Source organism: Citrus clementina, unplaced genomic scaffold (assembly GCF_000493195.1).
Source record: "Citrus clementina cultivar Clemenules unplaced genomic scaffold, Citrus_clementina_v1.0 scaffold_5, whole genome shotgun sequence".
Lineage (NCBI taxonomy): Eukaryota > Viridiplantae > Streptophyta > Magnoliopsida > Sapindales > Rutaceae > Citrus > Citrus x clementina.
This window is the reverse complement of record NW_006262201.1, coordinates 10,077,464-10,096,682: the sequence shown is the minus strand read 5'-3', so window position 1 is coordinate 10,096,682 and position 19,219 is coordinate 10,077,464. Positions and strand designations below refer to the sequence as shown.

At 34.9% G+C, this 19,219-nt stretch overlaps 3 protein-coding genes, 1 long non-coding RNA gene, 1 other non-coding gene and 1 pseudogene across 5 annotated transcripts; 1 reads left to right on the top strand and 5 right to left on the bottom strand.

The window, feature by feature from the left end:
• The window catches only part of LOC112097886, a 6,207-nt pseudogene extending 5,457 nt beyond the window's left edge, over positions 1 to 750 (bottom strand).
• Positions 751 to 1,359: 609 nt separating this feature from the next.
• Positions 1,360 to 1,468, top strand: LOC112098649. Its single transcript, XR_002905759.1, has one exon. It is a non-coding gene; the product is annotated as a small nucleolar RNA R71 (small nucleolar RNA).
• A 4,324-nt stretch (positions 1,469 to 5,792) lies between these two features.
• LOC112097885 lies at positions 5,793 to 7,646 on the bottom strand. The gene is made up of 3 exons (XM_024183479.1): positions 6,804 to 7,646; positions 6,551 to 6,697; positions 5,793 to 6,422 (listed from the first exon to the last, which is right to left on the bottom strand). The coding sequence occupies exons 1-3, from the start codon at positions 7,644 to 7,646 to the stop codon at positions 5,793 to 5,795; spliced, it is 1,620 nt and encodes a 539-aa protein (XP_024039247.1).
• Positions 7,647 to 10,494: 2,848 nt separating this feature from the next.
• On the bottom strand, positions 10,495 to 11,068 carry LOC112097674. Its single transcript, XR_002905175.1, has 3 exons — positions 11,033 to 11,068; positions 10,601 to 10,699; positions 10,495 to 10,511 (listed from the first exon to the last, which is right to left on the bottom strand). It is a non-coding gene; the product is annotated as an uncharacterized LOC112097674 (long non-coding RNA).
• Positions 11,069 to 15,829: 4,761 nt separating this feature from the next.
• LOC112097884 (putative disease resistance protein RGA4) lies at positions 15,830 to 17,335 on the bottom strand. Its single transcript, XM_024183478.1, has one exon. The coding sequence runs from the start codon at positions 17,333 to 17,335 to the stop codon at positions 15,830 to 15,832; it is 1,506 nt and encodes a 501-aa protein (XP_024039246.1).
• Positions 17,336 to 17,521: 186 nt separating this feature from the next.
• On the bottom strand, positions 17,522 to 18,718 carry LOC112097883 (putative disease resistance protein RGA4). The gene has a single exon (XM_024183477.1). It carries the CDS (start codon positions 18,716 to 18,718, stop codon positions 17,522 to 17,524), a length of 1,197 nt encoding a protein of 398 aa, XP_024039245.1.
• Positions 18,719 to 19,219: the final 501 nt, after the last annotated feature.

Sequence of the window (19,219 nt, the reverse complement as noted above, 5' to 3'; positions counted from 1 at the left end):
TTCCTTTTGGTACTTTAACTAATCTATCGCAAGCAAAAGTGTAGTTGAAGTTGATTTTAACTCACCAAGATTAAGTTGAAGATAAACTGAATATGGAAGCAAATTAACACTAGCACCAAGATCTAATAAAGCATGTTCAATTCTGTGGTTACCAATAATACAAGAAATGGTAGGACAACCAGGATCTTTATATTTCAACTTATTATTAGTAGACAGAATTGTACTTACCTGTTCGGCCATGAAAGCACTCTTTCTTACCTTCAATTTCCTCTTAACAGTGCACAAGTCCTTTAAAAATTTGGCATATGAAGGAACATGCTTGATTGCATCTAATAAAGGAATGTTAACTTTCACTTGCTTAAAGATTTCATAAATTTCAGAAGAGTGGTTTGATTTCTTTGGTTTATTCAATGCATGCGGAAATGGTGGTTCAGGTGGAACACTAGTTATTTCTTCACTAGGTGTAAGTTCATTTAGTCCTTCCTTACCCTTTGAATTTTCATCATTTTCATAAGGTTCAGGCATAGGTCTATCAACAACCTTACCACTACGAAGAGTTATAACTGACTTGACTTGGTCCGTGGGTGGATTTTGTTGAATTTTAGGATTTGGTTGTGGTTGAGCTGGAAATTTTCCTTTTTCTTGAATGGTGAGTGCAAAAGCAATTTTAGCAAGAGTATCTTTCAAATAAGAAAAAGTTTGTGCATTTTGATTGTTAATAACATCTTGCTTTCTGATGAATGAATGCATTGTGTCTTCTAGATTTTTCCAGGGTGATGGAACATATGGTGCATAAGGCTGAGGATTTTGAAAATTTTGTGGAGGTGGTGCTTGTGAAGATTGTGCATTATTATTATTCCTCCAACTGAAATTCGGATGATTTCTCCAACTAGGATTATAAGTCTGTGAATATGGGTTTGGTTTATTGAAAGTGTTAATGACATTAGCTTGATCATTTAGACATTCTTTAAGTGCAGGCAAAGTAGGACACTCTTGAGTGAAATGATCATTCGAACTACATATGTTACATGCAATTTCTTAAATAGATTTGACTTGATCACTCTTTTTATGCTCAAAGCTTCAACTTTCCTAACTAGGGATGCAAATTTTGCTTGTAAATTATGATCTTCCCTAAGGTTATGGATTCCTCCACTAGATGGGGATGATTGTTGCTTATTTGTTAATTCAAAAGTTCCAACAGTATCCCAATGTTGTGCATTTTCAGCTAATTGGTCAAGGTAATCTAGTGCATCTTCAGGATTTTTATCCCTAAATTCACCATTACACATCATTTCAACAACCTGTCTACTTTGGGGTATTAAGCCCTCGTAGAAGTAAGTGACCAATCGCCAAGTTTCAAAACCATGATGTGGACATATGTTAAGCAACTCTTTAAACCTATCCTAACATTGGTATAATGTTTCTCCATTTTTTTGAGTGAAAGAAGTGATTTGCCTTTTAAAAGAATTTGTTCTATGAGGTGGAAAGAATTTTTTCAAAAACTGTTCTTGCATGTTATTCCAAGTTCTTACTGATCCAGATCTAAGGTTTTGTAGCCAAGTTTTAGCTTTATCTTTTAATGAAAAAGGAAAAAACTTTAATCTAATTATGTTCATGCTACAATTTTGGTCCGTGTATGTATTACAAACTTCCTCAAAATCTCTTAGATGCAAGTATGGATTCTCAGATTCTAAACCATGAAATGTTGGTAAAAGCTGGATAATACCTGGTTTAAAGTTGAATCGAGATGCTTCTGGAGGAAATACTATACACGACGGTGCTCCGGTTCTGGTTGGATTCATGTAGTCTCTCAGAGTCCTTGGTTGATTCTGATCATGCCCATGTTGAGATTGGTTGTCTCCCTGATCAATTTGAGGATTAAGTTCGCCCAAAACGTTTTCGCCTTCATTCTCATCCATGATTGGTGGTGGAGATTGAGATCTACGAATTAACCTGCTACTTGAAGATCGAGACCAACGTCTCATGCAAGGGTTATGTTATAAAGATAATATTTACACAAATTGATAACAAAATAAAAAATAAATAAGCAAATAATATATGTATACAAAAGAAAATTAAATAACAATTTTGGTGGTTGAACCCACCAATTAAGTAAAATAAATGCAAAATAATAATAGAAAAAAAATGGTGGTTGAACCCACCAATTAAAAAATACAAAATTAAATAAATAACTGAAAATTAAAGTTAAGAGTTAGTAGTTAGTTTGGTGGTTAAACCCACCAATGAAGCAAAAATAAATAAATAAATACGAAATAAAATAAATGCAGAAAATTAAATAACTGAAATTAAAAAAAAAAGTTAGGAGTTAGCAGTTAGTAAGTTAAGAGTTAGTAATTAGAGTTAGTAGTTAAAGTTAGTTTGGTCCAAAATAAGTCCAAATATGTCCAAAGTATGTCCAAAATATGTCCAAAGTATGTCCAAGTCTTGATTATTTTGAGAATTTCGTCTAGGTATTTTATTACAAATTATTTTTAATTTTATGGTCAAACTGTAATTTTTAGAAGTTTAGAATTGAGCCTTTTGGGATGAAAGTGAAACGACTGAAAGATGTTGGGGTCAGAATGTAATTACCAGAAGATTGGGCTAGAAACGAGAATTGTTGGGATGAAACGCGAATTATAAAAGATATAGGGACAAAACAAAATTTAAGAAAAGGAAAAGGGGGCAAACGAAATTTTACATATAAGAGAAAAATAAAAAGGGAAAAACAAACCAAATAAAAAAAAAATTTCTCCGGCAACGGCGCCAAAAACTTGACACAACTTAAAAGTAATATTTAACTCCCAAGTATAAGAGTGTCTTGTTGTATTATAACTCGGTGAGTCCGAGGTCGATCCACAGAGAAAAGATTTAATTTGATTGTTTTATTTTATCTAAAAATTGAAATTAAAACTTGAATATAAACAACTTAATTTAAATGAAACTATGAAATTGAACTAATTAGGGTTATGGATCCACTCTTAGTAGTAAATAAAACTTAATAAATTCTTTTTGCCAATTTTTTTAGATTTATTACCCAAAAGATTAATTATACAAATTATTATTATTTTCCCTTTAATTTTATGATGGATTAAGTATTTATTGTGCCAAAATTTATTTGTCTACAATAAGTCAAAATACCATTTCACCATGCCTTATATTAAGATCTTAAGAATTTATTGTGCCAAATTCATTTGTTTGTCTACAATAAATCAAAATTTCAAAATATAAAACATGTATAAAATTAAATAGAAAATAATTTAATTTATAAAATTAAAAATAGAATTTGATTAAATCATATTTATTTCCTAAGAGTTTCACCTTCCCCTAACTAATATTATTTAGTTAAGGATAATTAAAATAAAAAGAAGTAGTAAAATTGCATTACTTATAATTAAAAGAAATAAAAACAACTAAAATTGGAAATAAAACTAATTTTATTAATGAAAATAATTATACAAAATATTAAAAACACACCTGGAAATGAAGATTACAAGGAGATGAAGAGAATTTGAGAAGAAGAGAGTTGTAGAGAGATGATTAAAACATAAAAATGAGGCCCTATTTATAGAAAATTAAATTCATAATCCAGTGCTTTGTGGTCCATCATAGGCTTCAAGCATGTGCTCCTCACAACCCTTAGATCAAGATCCAATGGCTGGTCAAACTTTAAAAGTCAACATCACACATGGCATCATTTGACTCGTCCGATTTACCCAAAGAACGGTTGAGATTTGGCGGGTTAATGGGTGGATCGGGTCGACCCGAATACAAAGATTCGGATCCTCCAACTTGCTTCACCAACCATTGCCACGTGGCACAATCATGGCCATTGAATCATGAACGGTTTAGATTTGGTCAAGATTGCCAGCTATCCCATGCACTCATATCTATTGTAAGCTCATTTCATCATCCAATCAGTACTCGGTCAACAGGAAAAGTCAACTTTTTTTACACAAGCCCAATTTTAAGCCGATCTTGACTGATCTTAAGGTTTTCGGACCTCCGGAATCCAAATTTGACCTCCGTTTATCTGTTTGGAGCCTCAAAGTACGTGAAATTAATATTTTTCCTAATAAGCACATAAAAATACAAAAAATTAAATATATTTAAAACATAATTCATAATTCATAATAAATTACATAAATACAAATATAAATTATAATATAAGCATAAAATAACATATTATCGCTTGATAATTAAACAATTTTTAATACTAATCAGAAACATTACAGCCACTCAACCATTCATTCATTCAAACTCAAGACCTGCTCAACCATCATCCTCACATCACTTGATTAACCATTCATTGAAACAAATCATCTACACATTTAAAATGGCATCAAGTTATAGTTCAAGTTCTGCAGCCAGTGGACAGCCACAGAGAAAAATTAAATGCATTCCCAAGTACTACTGGTGTGGCATGCAGGCGTGTGCTATGGTTTCCACTACACCACAAAATCCTAATGCAATGTTTTGGTCATGCAGGTTGAACAAATGCAAGTTTTGGCAATGGTTTACTACTGAAGCTCTCATATACCCTAGTAGAAGTGATCAAATGGTAGATAATCAAAATTTGGAGCCAAATGCAGTAAACCTTGGAGCTGATGAGATGGTGAAGATAAAGAAAAGGCTTAGGCTGATTGAAGGAAAGCTTAAATATATAATAATACTGCTAGTGTGCCTCTGTGCAATTGTATTTATTAAAATGTAATGTATCCTATAAAACATGCATTACTGAAATAAAAGCTTATTGTTGACAGTCCTAGTATCGATCTTTGCAATTGCATTTAAATACACCCTAAATAACATTTTGTTAACCACAATAATTGGAAAATATTATCATATCATAGTTATCCAAAAGTACAACCAAAATAACCATTAATCATATCATCAAAATACATTATAAATGACCTTTGACAACCACATAATTATCCAAAATAACCAGTAATATGCCAAAATAACAACCAAAATGGCAAGTTAACAAGTTTAGTTTGTTTAAACAAGTTTAGTTTGTTCCATTACAAAGAACCTGTGATAATTGAAGCTTGAGATGAATTTTGGGATTGGTTCAGTCTTGGACTTGATTGTCTTTCCCTTGTTCCAGCACCTCGAAGAGCCCTTCTTTTCTTTGTTCCAGCATTCGAACTTTGACCTGGGCCACTAGGTATCTAAATTATATATTATGTTAGTTTAAGAACTTGAACAAAAAATACAAAAATATACAAATATTGAACCAAGATAACACCTTTCTTGCTGTTTCAGATGCAGTAGCTACTGGCTGGCCTGAACCAATTGACTTTGCTACTGCTGCCTATAAAATATGTTGATTTGTAAATGAATTTTATATTACACATAAAACAAACTATGAAGGCACAAACGAACTGCTAGCAGCACCTGTTTTCTTCTCAATCTTGCCTGCTGTGAAGCATTTAATGGCTGGCTTGATGTTGTTGATGCCTACAAACCATTATGATAGTAAACATAACAACAGTATAAATATATTAAACATAATAAATAATGATAAACATAATAAATAATAATAGTATATTAAATATACCTGAAAATTATTGTTCCTCGCTCTATTTGACCTTGCAACAGATGGCGTCAACAGACAGCTTCTCACATTGTGATTAGAACCACCACAAAATGAGCAAATGACAAAGAATTTTCTTTTCTCTTAATTTCTGAGGCTTATTTGCTGCTCTTTTTCTGGATTTTTTGGGCCTTCCAATCTTTCTTTCAACAATTGGTGGGTCAATCAACGGCCTTCCTGTAGGCTTCCATGTACACTAATCTGGAAGGGGGCTGAACATCACTGAATAAGTGCTAAGGTAAGCTTGTCTGCTAAAGCAAGTTGGAACATATTCCTGAACTTGATGTCTTGCATATCCCATGGCAGCCATAGCATGTTGACAAGGGAGGCCAGCAATTTCCCAATAACCGCAATCACATGTTCTAGATTCTAACTTCACAACAAACCTCTTAGGTGGATTATAGCCTCTATCCATGACTTGAAAATTAAGATCACCAGAAGCTTGTACAATCATCTTCTGTGCAATCTTATTTTTTTTGTCCAAGTCTTTCAAAACCTTAGGAGTCAGCTGTTTTTTCCAAGTGGCTGCTTCATTTCTTCGTTTTGTAAACCGTTTCATAAGTCTACATCTTATTTCTTCAAGCATTGTCAAGCAAGGTTTGTCTCGGTAAGCTAATATCCAGCTGTTGAAGCACTCCGATGCATTGTTATCGGTACGATCTACCATGCAATTTCTGTCATATGTGGGCATCGACCAATTATAACTATATAGTTCTCGTTCCAACCACTCAAATGCAGCTTCTTTTTCAGCCTTGATCTCTGCCATTGCCTCGTCAAAATCATGCTTGTTACTGCTCTTGGCAGCTTTCCAAAATAATTGTTTCAACTGTGCACCAGCAAACGACTTGGAAAAATTAGCATAAACATGCCAAGAACACGCCCTATGATAGGCAGTAGGCCAAGTGGTTGAAATTGCATTAATCAACCCCTTTGTCTATCACTAATGAAAGTGACCTGCCTTCCATCATCCAAATAATTATTCAAGTTCTCCATAAACCATCCCCATGTCTCTGTATTCTCAATCTCACAAACACATAGCGCTAAAGGGACAATCCCATTATTACCATCTATGCCAACAGCAGCTAACAACACTCCACCGTACTTACCTTTTAAGTGACATCCATCTACTCCAATAAAAGGTCTACAACCGTTAAGATATGCATTTTTTTTGTGCTGGAAAGGCAACAAAAAACCTCTGGAATAATACCTTATTAGGAATAGAAATAGCATCACATAACACCTTGCATATTGCTCCTGGATCAGCCTTGTGAATGGCAGCAACATAGTCAAATAATTTCTGATATCCCCTTGAATGATCCCCCAATACCTCAAGTCTTGCCTTTGCTCTAGCCCTATACAGTGTCAGCTTCCCAATCTTTAAACCATACGTCTCTTGCACATGATTCTTCAGAATATCAATCTTGACATTAGGGTCAACAGCAACCTGACCCTTTATTTTAGAAGCAACCCAAGCAGATGTAACTTTCACTGTCTTGTTAGTAAGCCTACACTCGTGGTTTTTGTTGTATTCTCGCAATATAAAACCAGTCCCATCATTCAGCTTTGTACCAGACACGTACCATGGACAGTTAGCTTCTTTACAAGTACCTACGAATCGTCTTGGCTCACTATATATTGTTTTAATGGCAAACCTTTTTCTAATCATTACCTCATGCAATATCTCCCTAAAATGACCAACATCTCTAAATACATGCCCTAATTTAAGCCTATGTTTCCCATCGGCACCTACTTTGTACTCATGTTGCTGAGGGTGAAGAACTGGTACAACTTCAACAGTTAAAGTACTGACACCCACAATGTGATGAATTTTACGCAAAAATTCGAGTGCAAATTCCGAATCCAGTGCAACTTTCATCTTATTCTCCGGGTTCGTGGCATTCAACATAATTTTTGAAGTGGAGTCTAATCCATATGGACTCGTAATGTTTACGGCAGTCTCTTTTATCTTCGCAACAGTACAGTCAGGTTCAAGCAACCCTAAATTCTTCTTCGTGCCTCGAAAGAATATCACTAACTCTAGAGGTGGCATCCTGAATGTCCAAAACAAACGATTAGATTCACCAAAGGAACAAACATCCTGGAGGACTTTGTCAGATTAAAAATTATAATCTTTGAGAGATTCAAATTTCACATGCATATGCCGAACCTTCACCAGGGGGGCTAGGGCATATAGATAAAAAATTTCTAAAAATCACGACCCATAGTGTAGCAACTACAAATTTTCAAAAACCCCAAATTTTGTAAACCACGTGCACAAGTACATGAGTATGCAGGGGATAAACATGCATTCAACCATGCTAGCAGCAATCTTTCATACATGTGCTTCTCACCAGCCTTAAAACAACATATTACTTCTCAATTTATCATTACCATAAAAAAACGGACTCAGTTTACTATAAATCAACTTAATATGTATTCTAGGGTTTCAAGAAACAACGATTAACAACGTTCTCGATACAAATCTTAAATAACATTATATCATACGAAAAATAAATGAAAATTAATAAATAAAACTAAACTTACTTGATACTAGATTCAAACCCCAGAAAACCTAAGTGTCGAGATTTCTAAACCGCTCACAGCTTCCCTCAATACCTCTGAATCTTTGACTTAACAAAAGTTTTGATACTCAAGCGTTGTTTGTTGATGAAAATCGATGGAAACTGCAGAAAGAATGGTGGGAATTTGTTGGTTCTTCATGCAGGGTGGTGGTGGGTCACTCGTGAATAAACATGGCTGTTCTCGTTTGCTTCTCTGGACCACTTTATCTTTTCTTTTTTTTTTGTCCAATTAAAGTTGTAAACGACGTCGTTTTTGGCTGCTATGCTGAAATGACTGATTTACCCCTACGACATCAGTTACGTTATAACGGGCAGCAAACAGAAGTGGAGAAGTGAAACAAAACGTAAGTTTAGATGGATTCCAGCCAAAAAAAAAAAATTGTGTATTTTTTATAAAGTTGGAAAAAACAGGTGGACGGTGGATATTTTCCCTAATAATAATGATGATGATGAAAAAATCTTTTCTCATATCAACTTAAAACTCCAAGTTGGTTTCCAATGGTTGAATCATAATTTTTCAATTCAATAATGGCCTCTTCAATTATAAAATATGGTAAAAGAGGATGGGGAGTCGTGTCTAGGCCTCCGCGACAACGGCATCTTTGGACGTGGGTTTCATTAGTTTTTTTTAGCTATTTCTGTCCAATCAAACTTGTGGATCTCGTGCACTCAACGTGGAACCCTTTTGAATGGACGTAATGGTTTTGCTGGGATCACCCAAGCTGAAGAACCTTGGAACTGGGAGCAATTTGTTGACAAAAATTTAGGCATAAAATTTACAAATCAAAGACGAGTAAGATTAAGTAAAATTGAGTAACATCTTGTATGGATTTCTACAATCGGGCTAGAAAGTACAACTAAAATTTGGTAAGAGTTTCATAATTAACGTTTATATTATAACTACAGCTAATACTAAACGCTGATCTCGTAGTTAAAAGTCAAACAAAAACTCGAGTACGATTTAGTAACTAATTGCTATGGTTTTTTGGCATTACAAGATGATTCAAACTTGAACTTGCCATCAAAAGTGTATCAAAACAATCACAAAGACACTCATTTTGACAAATCTGTAGTAGACTTTGCACAATTTAACTAGGTTACAGAGAGTGAATAAGATTCCAAAACAACAGGCCATTATTATTATTATTATTAAGAAAACAATTCATCGCTAGAACAAAATTAACTTTTCTAACTTACTAGAATTTAACTAGAGAAAAATTGGAATATACGACGTTGTATCACATATAGTATTTAGACATCAAGAAAAGAATCCCTCTATCAGGAACTACACTTGCCAGGAAACACGTGTGAATACCACCACCTCCCTCCTAGTTCTTAGATGTCTCAAAGAGTTTGATGAGGACTTCTGAGTTGTATCTCTTCGACAGGCAGCAAAATTGGGCTATTAACTCCCAAAAAGTTTATGCGGTCACCTTCTTCCGGACTATCCTCTTTCTTCGCATTTTAGGGGCCCTTGCTTCCCCTTCAACAGAGTCGACATTCCCTTGTTTGATGCCAAGGAGCCCAAGCCCAGAGACAATGGCATTCTTTGATATCAACCACCTTGGGGACTTTTGAGTTGAGCGATTGACATCCTGAGCCGCCCGTTGTAAGCCTTCTTCAAAAGGTCATATGATTGAAGTAGCGGATCCGCTTCCACTCCTAGCCAAGCAAGCCTTGATCTTTCTCCTAATTGGACATTCAAAAAATCCATTTGAGAAGTTGAAGAATAGACAAAGTCCAACACATATAGGCAGTAAAGAAGAATTTGGACGGCAATTACTGATTTTTTATGCACAGGGCTGAACAAATGGAGATATTAAGGCACTTAAAAGTTGGAACTGTATTCACCACTTGTATTTCCTTAGAGAACTATCTCAGAGTTCAGTTAATTTAAAACCATTCTTATGTATTTAACTGTCAAAATAGAGAAATTGTACTTTTGTAGCGATGTCGCACTATTGTTAAGGATCTGGACTTGGAAATGATGCAAGTTGATTAAGTCAAGAAAAATTGAAATAATACTTGGTGATAGATCTGCACACTTCAATAGAAACCACACTAACCTCTTATCAGACAAATAAACAGATTCCCCAGTCAAAGTTTAACAAACAAAACATTAAAACAAGGGTAATTTGGTACGTCCAGAATAGTCTATCAATGTATATAGAGGTGTAGATCAATAAACAAATACGCAGAAGAGGGAGAGGGAGAGATAACCTGGTAACATCAAAATGGTTGAAGACCGCTCTATCAAATCCACACAATAGCTGATATCTCATGTTTGCATATAGTCCAAGGAAAGCACCAAAACCAAGCTGATCCCATTCTTGCTTTATCCCATCCCATTTATTAGCTTAATATGTAAGATGAAAATAAAAAGGAAGGGAAGAGTTCCTTTGTTATGAGAGAAAAAACACACCTCTCCTTATGATTCTCCAACTCCCACAAAACAGTGCAACCAATTGTGGCAACCTGCTCTAGTAGAAGTTTATACAAAAAAGCAGGATCTGCGAGCATCCTGTGGCAACAGCAGTCAATACATAAGAAATCTGATGAGATATCCAACATCTTTAAACCAATCAAACATCACCGAACCATTGGAAAGTGTATACTTATAATTTTTTTTTATCCCCAAAAACTTTGTCCAAGATAAATGAATGTATAAATCTCTTCTACTAGTCTAAGCTTTAACTGTTTTCAACTCCAAACTTCTAAATCCAACACAGATTCAAAACAGCCAAGATTAATGAGCGACAAAGCGATAATAACACAAATCCCAAAGCAATCAAAAAGCAAAACCCAACAAATGATAAATTAAAAGTAATTCCAGGAGCTCAACAAGAAAGGCTACCTGCCAATGAATGCCCTCGAGATTCCCTGAGGAAGTGAACGAGAGATGAACCTAGTAGTTGTTGGTCTGGCATTAATAAGACTTTAGAGGAACATGGCAATTATTATTATTAAGAAAACAATTCATTGCTAAAACAAAATTAACTTTTCTAACTTATTAAAATTTAACTAGAGAAAAATTGGAATACACGATGTTGTATCTCATAAGGTATTTAGACATCAAGAAAAGAACCCCTCTATCTGTGAACTATACTTGCCAGGAAATTAACACCAGGCGAATACCACCCCCTCCTACTATCCTACTATTTATTAGGTGTCTCAGAGTTTGATGAGGACTTCCATGCAGTGTATCTTCGACAGGCAGCAAAATTGGGCAATTGACTACATTAACTCCAAGAAATTCAGAGGGCGCTAATTAAATACCCTTTTAACAGTATCTTTTTATTCTTCTCCAATCTAACAGTTATTTGGGAAATCTAAATGACAGTCATGCATCAAAGGCGTCAAAGTTTGGCTACAAAGCAGCCTGGAAAAGGCTTTACCCTCTGAATGAGAGCATGAATTCGAAAAATATGATGAATGAAGAAACAAAGGCATAATACCACAAGAAGTAAAACTTTTCCCCAGAGCTCTGTTTCTGTTTGTGCTAAAGCCAATGGAAACCGATGTAAATGAATTTCTACGAATTAGACATATCAGCCAAAACAGGTACTCTGTACAAGCAAAGTAAAAGAGAGTTACAAAAAAATTTAAATTGATATGATAATTAAAATTTCAGTCACCATATAATCAATAGAAAACTTTGTATACAATGATTTATTGCATATTAAGATTGTATAGCTAAATTTTAATTGCTATACAAAATATGATATTAGCATTGGGAGACCGCACCAAAAAGTACCTAATTGAATGTGCCTTTTCACAGCCATTGTACAAGCTTTAAAGCGTTACCACAAATGCTTTTCAAACCCTTGAACATGATGCACCCAACAGATGCAAGATATGAAATTGTTACTACGGCCAGCATTGAAACATAATATTAGCATTAGGAGACCGCACCAAAGCATACCGAATTGAATGTGCCTTTTCACAGCCATTTTACAAGCTTTGAAGCTTTACCACAAGTGCTTTTTCCAACCCATGAACATGATGCACCCGAGAGATGCAATCTACGAAATTGTTACTACAGCAAGCATTGGAGCATTTGTTAAAAGAAGGAAGTTTATGAAAATATGCCTTTGGATGGATACCCATCTTCAGGAATCAATTCATCCGTAACAACAATTTTCAAGAAGTATCAACTGCTTTAAGTTCATCGACATCACAGAGATCTTGAACTAAAATAGAGCGGATCCGGCCATCACTATCCCTTCTACTGCTCTTTTCCTTTAGAGAATGCTTGAAGTACAGAATGTGTGTAAGGGATTCTTATTCAAGGTCCAATGATCAAACCTTGCACAATAACAACAGAGGTAGTAGTTCCTTCGCCAGCCTAATCCTTGGTCTCAGGAATGTCCTTAACAGGGTACTCGAAATCAACCTAAAAATTAAGAATGAGTTGGAAAACTGTTTATGGCCCTAAAGAACTTGAAAATCGGAAAAGATTACGAATGAGTGACTAAACATTTTGATTGCAACTAAACATTCAAACGTTGAGAATCTAATTTTGAAGTACTCTTGAATGAATGAGCAATTGCAGGAGATGGTGACAACTAAGTTTACTGCGAAGTCTCTTACGAATCCTTAAAGATGATACTTTACATACCACGATAACCTGATAACACAGAGGAACACAATGAACATTAAAGTGTATTCTGACAATGCAAATTTGTGGAAATTATCAGCTGTGGTTACCTGGACAATATTGCCAACACCAAGCTCCTTCCTCAATTGAAACATATGATCAACCCACAAATGCTTTGCTTTGTAGCTTTTGAGAGCCTGAAATTGTTTTCACAACAACAGTGAAAATTAGGTGAAAAATTTGATAATATTAGCAGAATTCCATATGTTTATATAGGATAAACCGATCAAAGAATGAAACAAGATAGAAATGATGATCTTAGCACCTTAACATCATGCAATAATAATCATCATGTCTTTCAGGCAGCTATCCATCCTCAATTGAAACAGAGCAGACCCGGCCATCACTTCCTTCTTCAAAGTCCAGCAACCAAACGTTGCTCAATAACCACAGTGATAATCCTTGGTTACCCTAATGTCCTCCATAGAGTTTTCAAAGTCAACCTGAAAATGAAATAAAAATGCAATGCAGGTAGAAATGAAAATTCTATAAATTAAATAAAATAAAAATGCAATGCTTGAGCATGAGCTTGCTTTAACATCATCATAATAGGGAATTTATATATATATATATATATATATATATATATTTACTTCTCTATTCTTGTTTATTCACAACAAGATATCAATAGAAGAAGATGGAAATGAAATTCTATAAAAAAAAAAAAGCAAGTGAATTACCAGCAAAACATTTTGGCAACCTGATGGGTGTCGAAGCCAACAAAAATAAATTCCTACTCTAAATAAATTGTGTATAGTGATTGAGCAGGGTCGTGTCCACAGAGATCGGTAATTATTTAAAACCTTTTGAAACGTAAAACGTAAAATGGGGGAATTGTTGACAATAATAAAAATCAAATTAAAATAACGAGAATGTAAATTAAAGTTGTGATTCAAATTGGAGAAAGCTCTGGTTGAAGGAATTAACTCAGCTTGATTCGACTACTGATCATTGATTCAAATATAGATTATTATTACTTATGAATAGACCGGTTATAGCTACTGAGACCCTCTAATAGCCAATCTCTCCTTAACTAGTCGATAACCAAGGTACGACCGTTGGTTATTTCCCTAATCAATAGACAACCCTAGATACGATCATAGGATTTAATCAATTGACAGCCTGAAAAACCAGAGAGACCCAAATCATAATCAACACATATGATGATTCATTTAAATTAGATTGTTTATTCTCATAACACAACTCTCTGCTATGTTATTTGTCACAAACATTAAATTCTTCATACGATGAATCCTTTAATTGACAATAGATTAAGTTGATAATTAAATAGTGGCCAATTACCTAATTAACAAACATAATCATGAAAATAATTCAGAGAATAAACAAATACCCAAAAAGCAATAAAACAATTAAAGCACAAGAAAGATCTCACAGTAGTGATGAATCAAAGCTTCATTATCCTTCAACCAGAAAAATAGGTTTAGTTCTTCATAGAGAGAAGAGAAAAATTAGATTTAGGGTTTCTTTCTTTTTCTCCAATCCAAATCCCCCTTTTTCACAATAGATTCCTCCCTTAAATACTCTCTCTCTCTTCTCTTTTAGAGTTCTATTTAAAATAAAATACTAATATTTGAAATATTAAATTCGTAATTAAAAAAATAGCCAAAAATACAAAACACGTTAAACTAAAAACTGCAGGTCCGCAGTTGACAGCACGCGCCCACGCCTTATCAACAAAGTTCTTCTGCCGCTCATAATTTCTTCAAGAGAACAATCATCCTTAAACATCATCTTATAGCTCAATTTTATCACCAATCAATAGAATTGCACCTACAAAAGTAAAACACAAGTAAATCACTATTATTAAATGCAAAACATCGATATTAAGGGAAGTAAACAATGCAAAACTAGTGCATAAATTGCACTCTAACACAACCCTTTGGCTAAACTATTCATTTTCATAATCTTGCTCTCCTGCGTGCATCATTAGAACCAAATTAGCGTGGACCTGCGAATTGCTAGTGTAGTTCTGACATTTCCTCGAATCACTGGTGAACATAATTAAACTCGTATGAAATAAAACAAAGTGGGCTCATGTACTACTAAAAACAATCACACAATTACTTTAAAGAATTAATGTCACATAAATTATGTATAAAAAAACACGATTATCATTATACAAGATAACATTGATAATTTAGTTTTCAACATTACTGCAAATGTATCACAGAGATTTTGTCTCTCAGGAAGTTACACAACAAATTTTTGTGCATTAAAAAATAAAATACGTTAGGATTTTCTATGATGTTGTATGAAATTTTACAAAAGACTACATATTTTTTAAAAGAAATTATAGAAATTTCAACAGACTGCACTTGTTTTTTATTTTATTATTATTTTAGCTTTAGAAAACAAGTTTAACAAATTTGATGACTAGGAAGTTTAAATTTTAAATAATTGAAATTAAAATATTATCCTAACTAACCTTTATGACCAATTGATTAAATTTAACACTACATATTTATACTATGATTGATTCTGTAATTTTTATAATAGCATCATAAAGTGACCCATTAAATTAATGGTGGAAGTAAATAGTTAAATTCAATACGCAAATCAAAATATTAGAAAATATTGTATATTCCTGTTAGACATTGGGCAATATATAGAATTTTAATTCAAAATATGATTATTTTTATTAATTTTATTGCAAGCAACAACAGAGTAAATCAGTGGAGGAGGAGAAATTACCGGCGAGTGATATCTTACGCCGATCGCATGATGTGGGGAAGGTGAGATATCTTATGCCTGTCTTCTCCTTCCCCTTCTCTGTAACCCCAAATTGTCAATGTCTGCAGTGTCGTTGTTTGAATTTACCACTCGATGTGGGGAATGTGAGATATCCTATGCCAGTCTTCTCCTTTCCCCTCTCTATAACGGTTTTCCAGAAGAGGACATCCCTGAATACTCAATTGCTGCAGCGTCGTCGTCCGAAGAAGGTAATCCGGCAGCACCTTTAATTTGGGGCAATACTCAATTTCCAAGGAAGAAAGACGTGGTATGTCTTTCTAGAATGGGCAGTTCTTCCATAATTGGACAATAAGAAATACTCAATTTCTGCAGTGTCGTCGATTGAAAAAGGTAATCCGGCAGCACCCTTAATCTGGGGCAATGCCAAATCGTCAAGGAAGAAAGACGCGGCATGATGGAGATGTTTTCCTTTCTTGTAATCCTATAATTCCACTCTTCCAATTCTTCCATTGCCCCAACGTGGAGTGATTTCAATTTGGGGAAGGCAATGACTGATGATGATGATGAAGATGAAGATGGGTCATCCTCACTGGTTCCTTCGATTCCCAAAAACTCATTACCCACTCTTTTCACACCATACAGGCCGTAAAGGGTGAGTTTTTCCAGCGGCAATTTTCCCAAGGGAGGAAAATGCTCACAGATAACGCACGATTTAAGTCTTAAATCCCTTAGATTGGTTAGTGAAGTCAACCATTTGGGAAATATGTTGCCTCCGTAGGACACAATCCCTAATTCTTTTGCATTCAAAGGCGGTTGTAAGGCTTCCAGAAGTTGTTGATTCTTCCTCCTCCCTTCTTCACCTTCCTCGTCAAACTCAAAAGATAAACGAAGGAGGTTTTTCATATTGTGATGTCCTAATCTCTCAGCCTCATCTAAATGTGACACATTACTCAGTCCTTCTATTCCACATTCTCGAAGGAGTTGAAGATTTTTTAGAGATTCAAGCCTACACGTACTGATATCATTAACACCTCCGCCCACAGCAAACTTTTCTAACGTTCGAAGACTGGTTAATTTGGAAATCCCTATTGGCATGTACTTCAGCGAAGGAGTGCCACCATTTAGTAAACTCCTCATGTTCTTTAACTTCCCAATCCCCGCCGGCAATTCTCTAAGATCTTCGCACCACCTAATATCTAGCTTTTGTAAATTATATAATTCACACAAAGTCTCAGGCAGTTTCTCTATACATAATTCAGAAAAATTAAGATATTTTAAATGTATCAATTTTCCGACATTTTCTGGAATTTCTCTAATCAAATTTGGGTAAGGATCAAATATAAAGTTCTGTTGCCCTATAACTAATGCCCTTAAACATGCCAATTTACTAAATAACTCCGAAAGGATGCTACTATTAAGAGACGGATTGGAACGACTTTGGAAATAAATTAGGAGGGTCCGCAATCTATTAAGTCCATGAATGGACATAGGAAATGAAGCTCCTCCTTCAAAATTTAACCCTAAGTGATGGACTTTATCACCAAAAGAGTTTATGACTGATTCCTTGGTACCATTAATTTCTACCCACAAACATTCTTTTCTACTTACAAATTGGGCAAAATCATGTACTATGTCATGCATCTTGCAGCTCATAATATCATCATCATCATCATCATCATCTTTTTTAAACTCTTGAAAGAAAGAGCATGCTGCTAAAATGTTGAAATACTCTTCCCCAGTCATCTCCATCTCTTCGTCTTCTTCTGCATTAAGGTAACCTTGAACCATCCATAGTGAAATTAGTTCTTTTTTTTATATTGTAGTCTTTCGGAAAGACAGAACAATATGAAAAACATCGTTTTACCATAGACTTGGAGGGCAAATCATTATAACTCAACAACAATGGAGCAAAAAGGCCTTGCCCAATCTCTTCTACTTTCCACATTTCACTATCTAAAATTTTTTGCCACTCTTTTATTGTACTTTAGAGCATAAGAGATTCCCTGTTACCTTTGCAGCAAGAGGCAAGCCTTTGCACTTGCGTGCAATTTTTCGCCCGATTGGTTCTAATTTTTCACAATCCTCGAAAGAGCGACCGGAAAATGCTAACTGCTTGAACAACAACCAACATTCCTCTTCAATCAATTGCTCAATGAAGATAATATTTGTTGATCCCATCATACGTGCAACTGACTCATTACGTGTGGTAACCAAAATTTTACTTCTGTGGAGACCATGCTTTAGACAATGGAAGAATGGTTCCCATTTATTATAATCCCCATCCCATACATCATCTAAGACAAGAAAAAAAATTTTTCCTACAATTGATCCATGGATATGGCTTAGAAGAGATTGGAATTCGCTTAAACTAGAAGCTGACTCACCTAGACCTTCAATGATTACATTGGCAACCCTAATCTCCTCAAAAGTGTGTGATACACACACCCATATAACTTTTTCAAAATTTCTTTTCACCTCATCATTATTATAGGCCAGTGGTGCAAGAGTGGTTTTACCTACGCCCCCTAACCCAACTAGTGAGATGACATGAAGGCCTTTTTGTTGTTCACTACTTTCAAACAACAACTTGCTTAAGAGCTCGTTTTTCTCGTCAACTCTACCACAGACCTCTCCCTCATCAATCAAGGAGGTGGTTGGCGCTTGTTTCGGTTTTTTAACACGGTTACTCACATTCTCAACAAATTTAAACCTATCTTTTTGGGAGGCAATATCATCTAGCTTTTCATTGATTTCCCTAATCTTGACAGCAATGTCATGACGAAGACTGAGTTGTTTGAAACTACCAAAGCAGTTTGATACAGCAGGAAAGAAGGAACGTACCTTCTTCTTGTGAGGAGCAAGGGAAAAAGCATTGTCATCATCAACGCCCTTAATTTGCAATTTGAGCCTTGCAAAGACCCACTCGTCCAACACATCTTCCATGTCGTAGGACGCGTCTTTGAGCTGATCCAGCCAAAAAGTAACAGCTTTGTCTTGCTGCATTTGCCTTTGCTCGGCATCGTCCAGCACAGCTCGAATGGCTTGAAGATTGCTGGTAAGCTTTTTCACTTCTTCTCGGACACCAGTCACAAGCCTCACCTGTTGTTTCACTTCATCAGCCGCAACAGAGATCAGCTGCTCCAGGAGGGAGGAAACGATCGCATCAACCATTCTGACAAAGAAGACGAGAATTCTGAAGAGTTATTAGATGTGCTTTTGTTGCGATGATACTGAAAGAAAAGGAGTTATTGCATTCTTTTATACTGCATAGAAAAAGCTTATGCTTATCCCCACCCCACACGTCAATGATTGTAGAACGTTTAATTTCCCTGATTCTACTCCACTAGTTTTCATGCGTAATTATAAATATTCTCAAGTTATGTATGAAATAGCACAAATTTGGATCTAATAATGATTTTTATGCTTTTTGTGTGTTCACTTTTTCATAATCTTCTACTTTAAAAAGTGAGCACAAAAATAATATCAAGCATTAACTCAAATTCACAAAGGAATAAATGACGAAAAGAAAAAAGATTGGAGAAATCATATTGGTAAATTAGCACATTGTTTTTTTAATAATGGATAAAATTAGGAATATTCATATTAGTCCCTAAAAAATAAATATATATGACTAAAGAAAACTCTTGGTAGTCTCCACGATCAGAATTTATT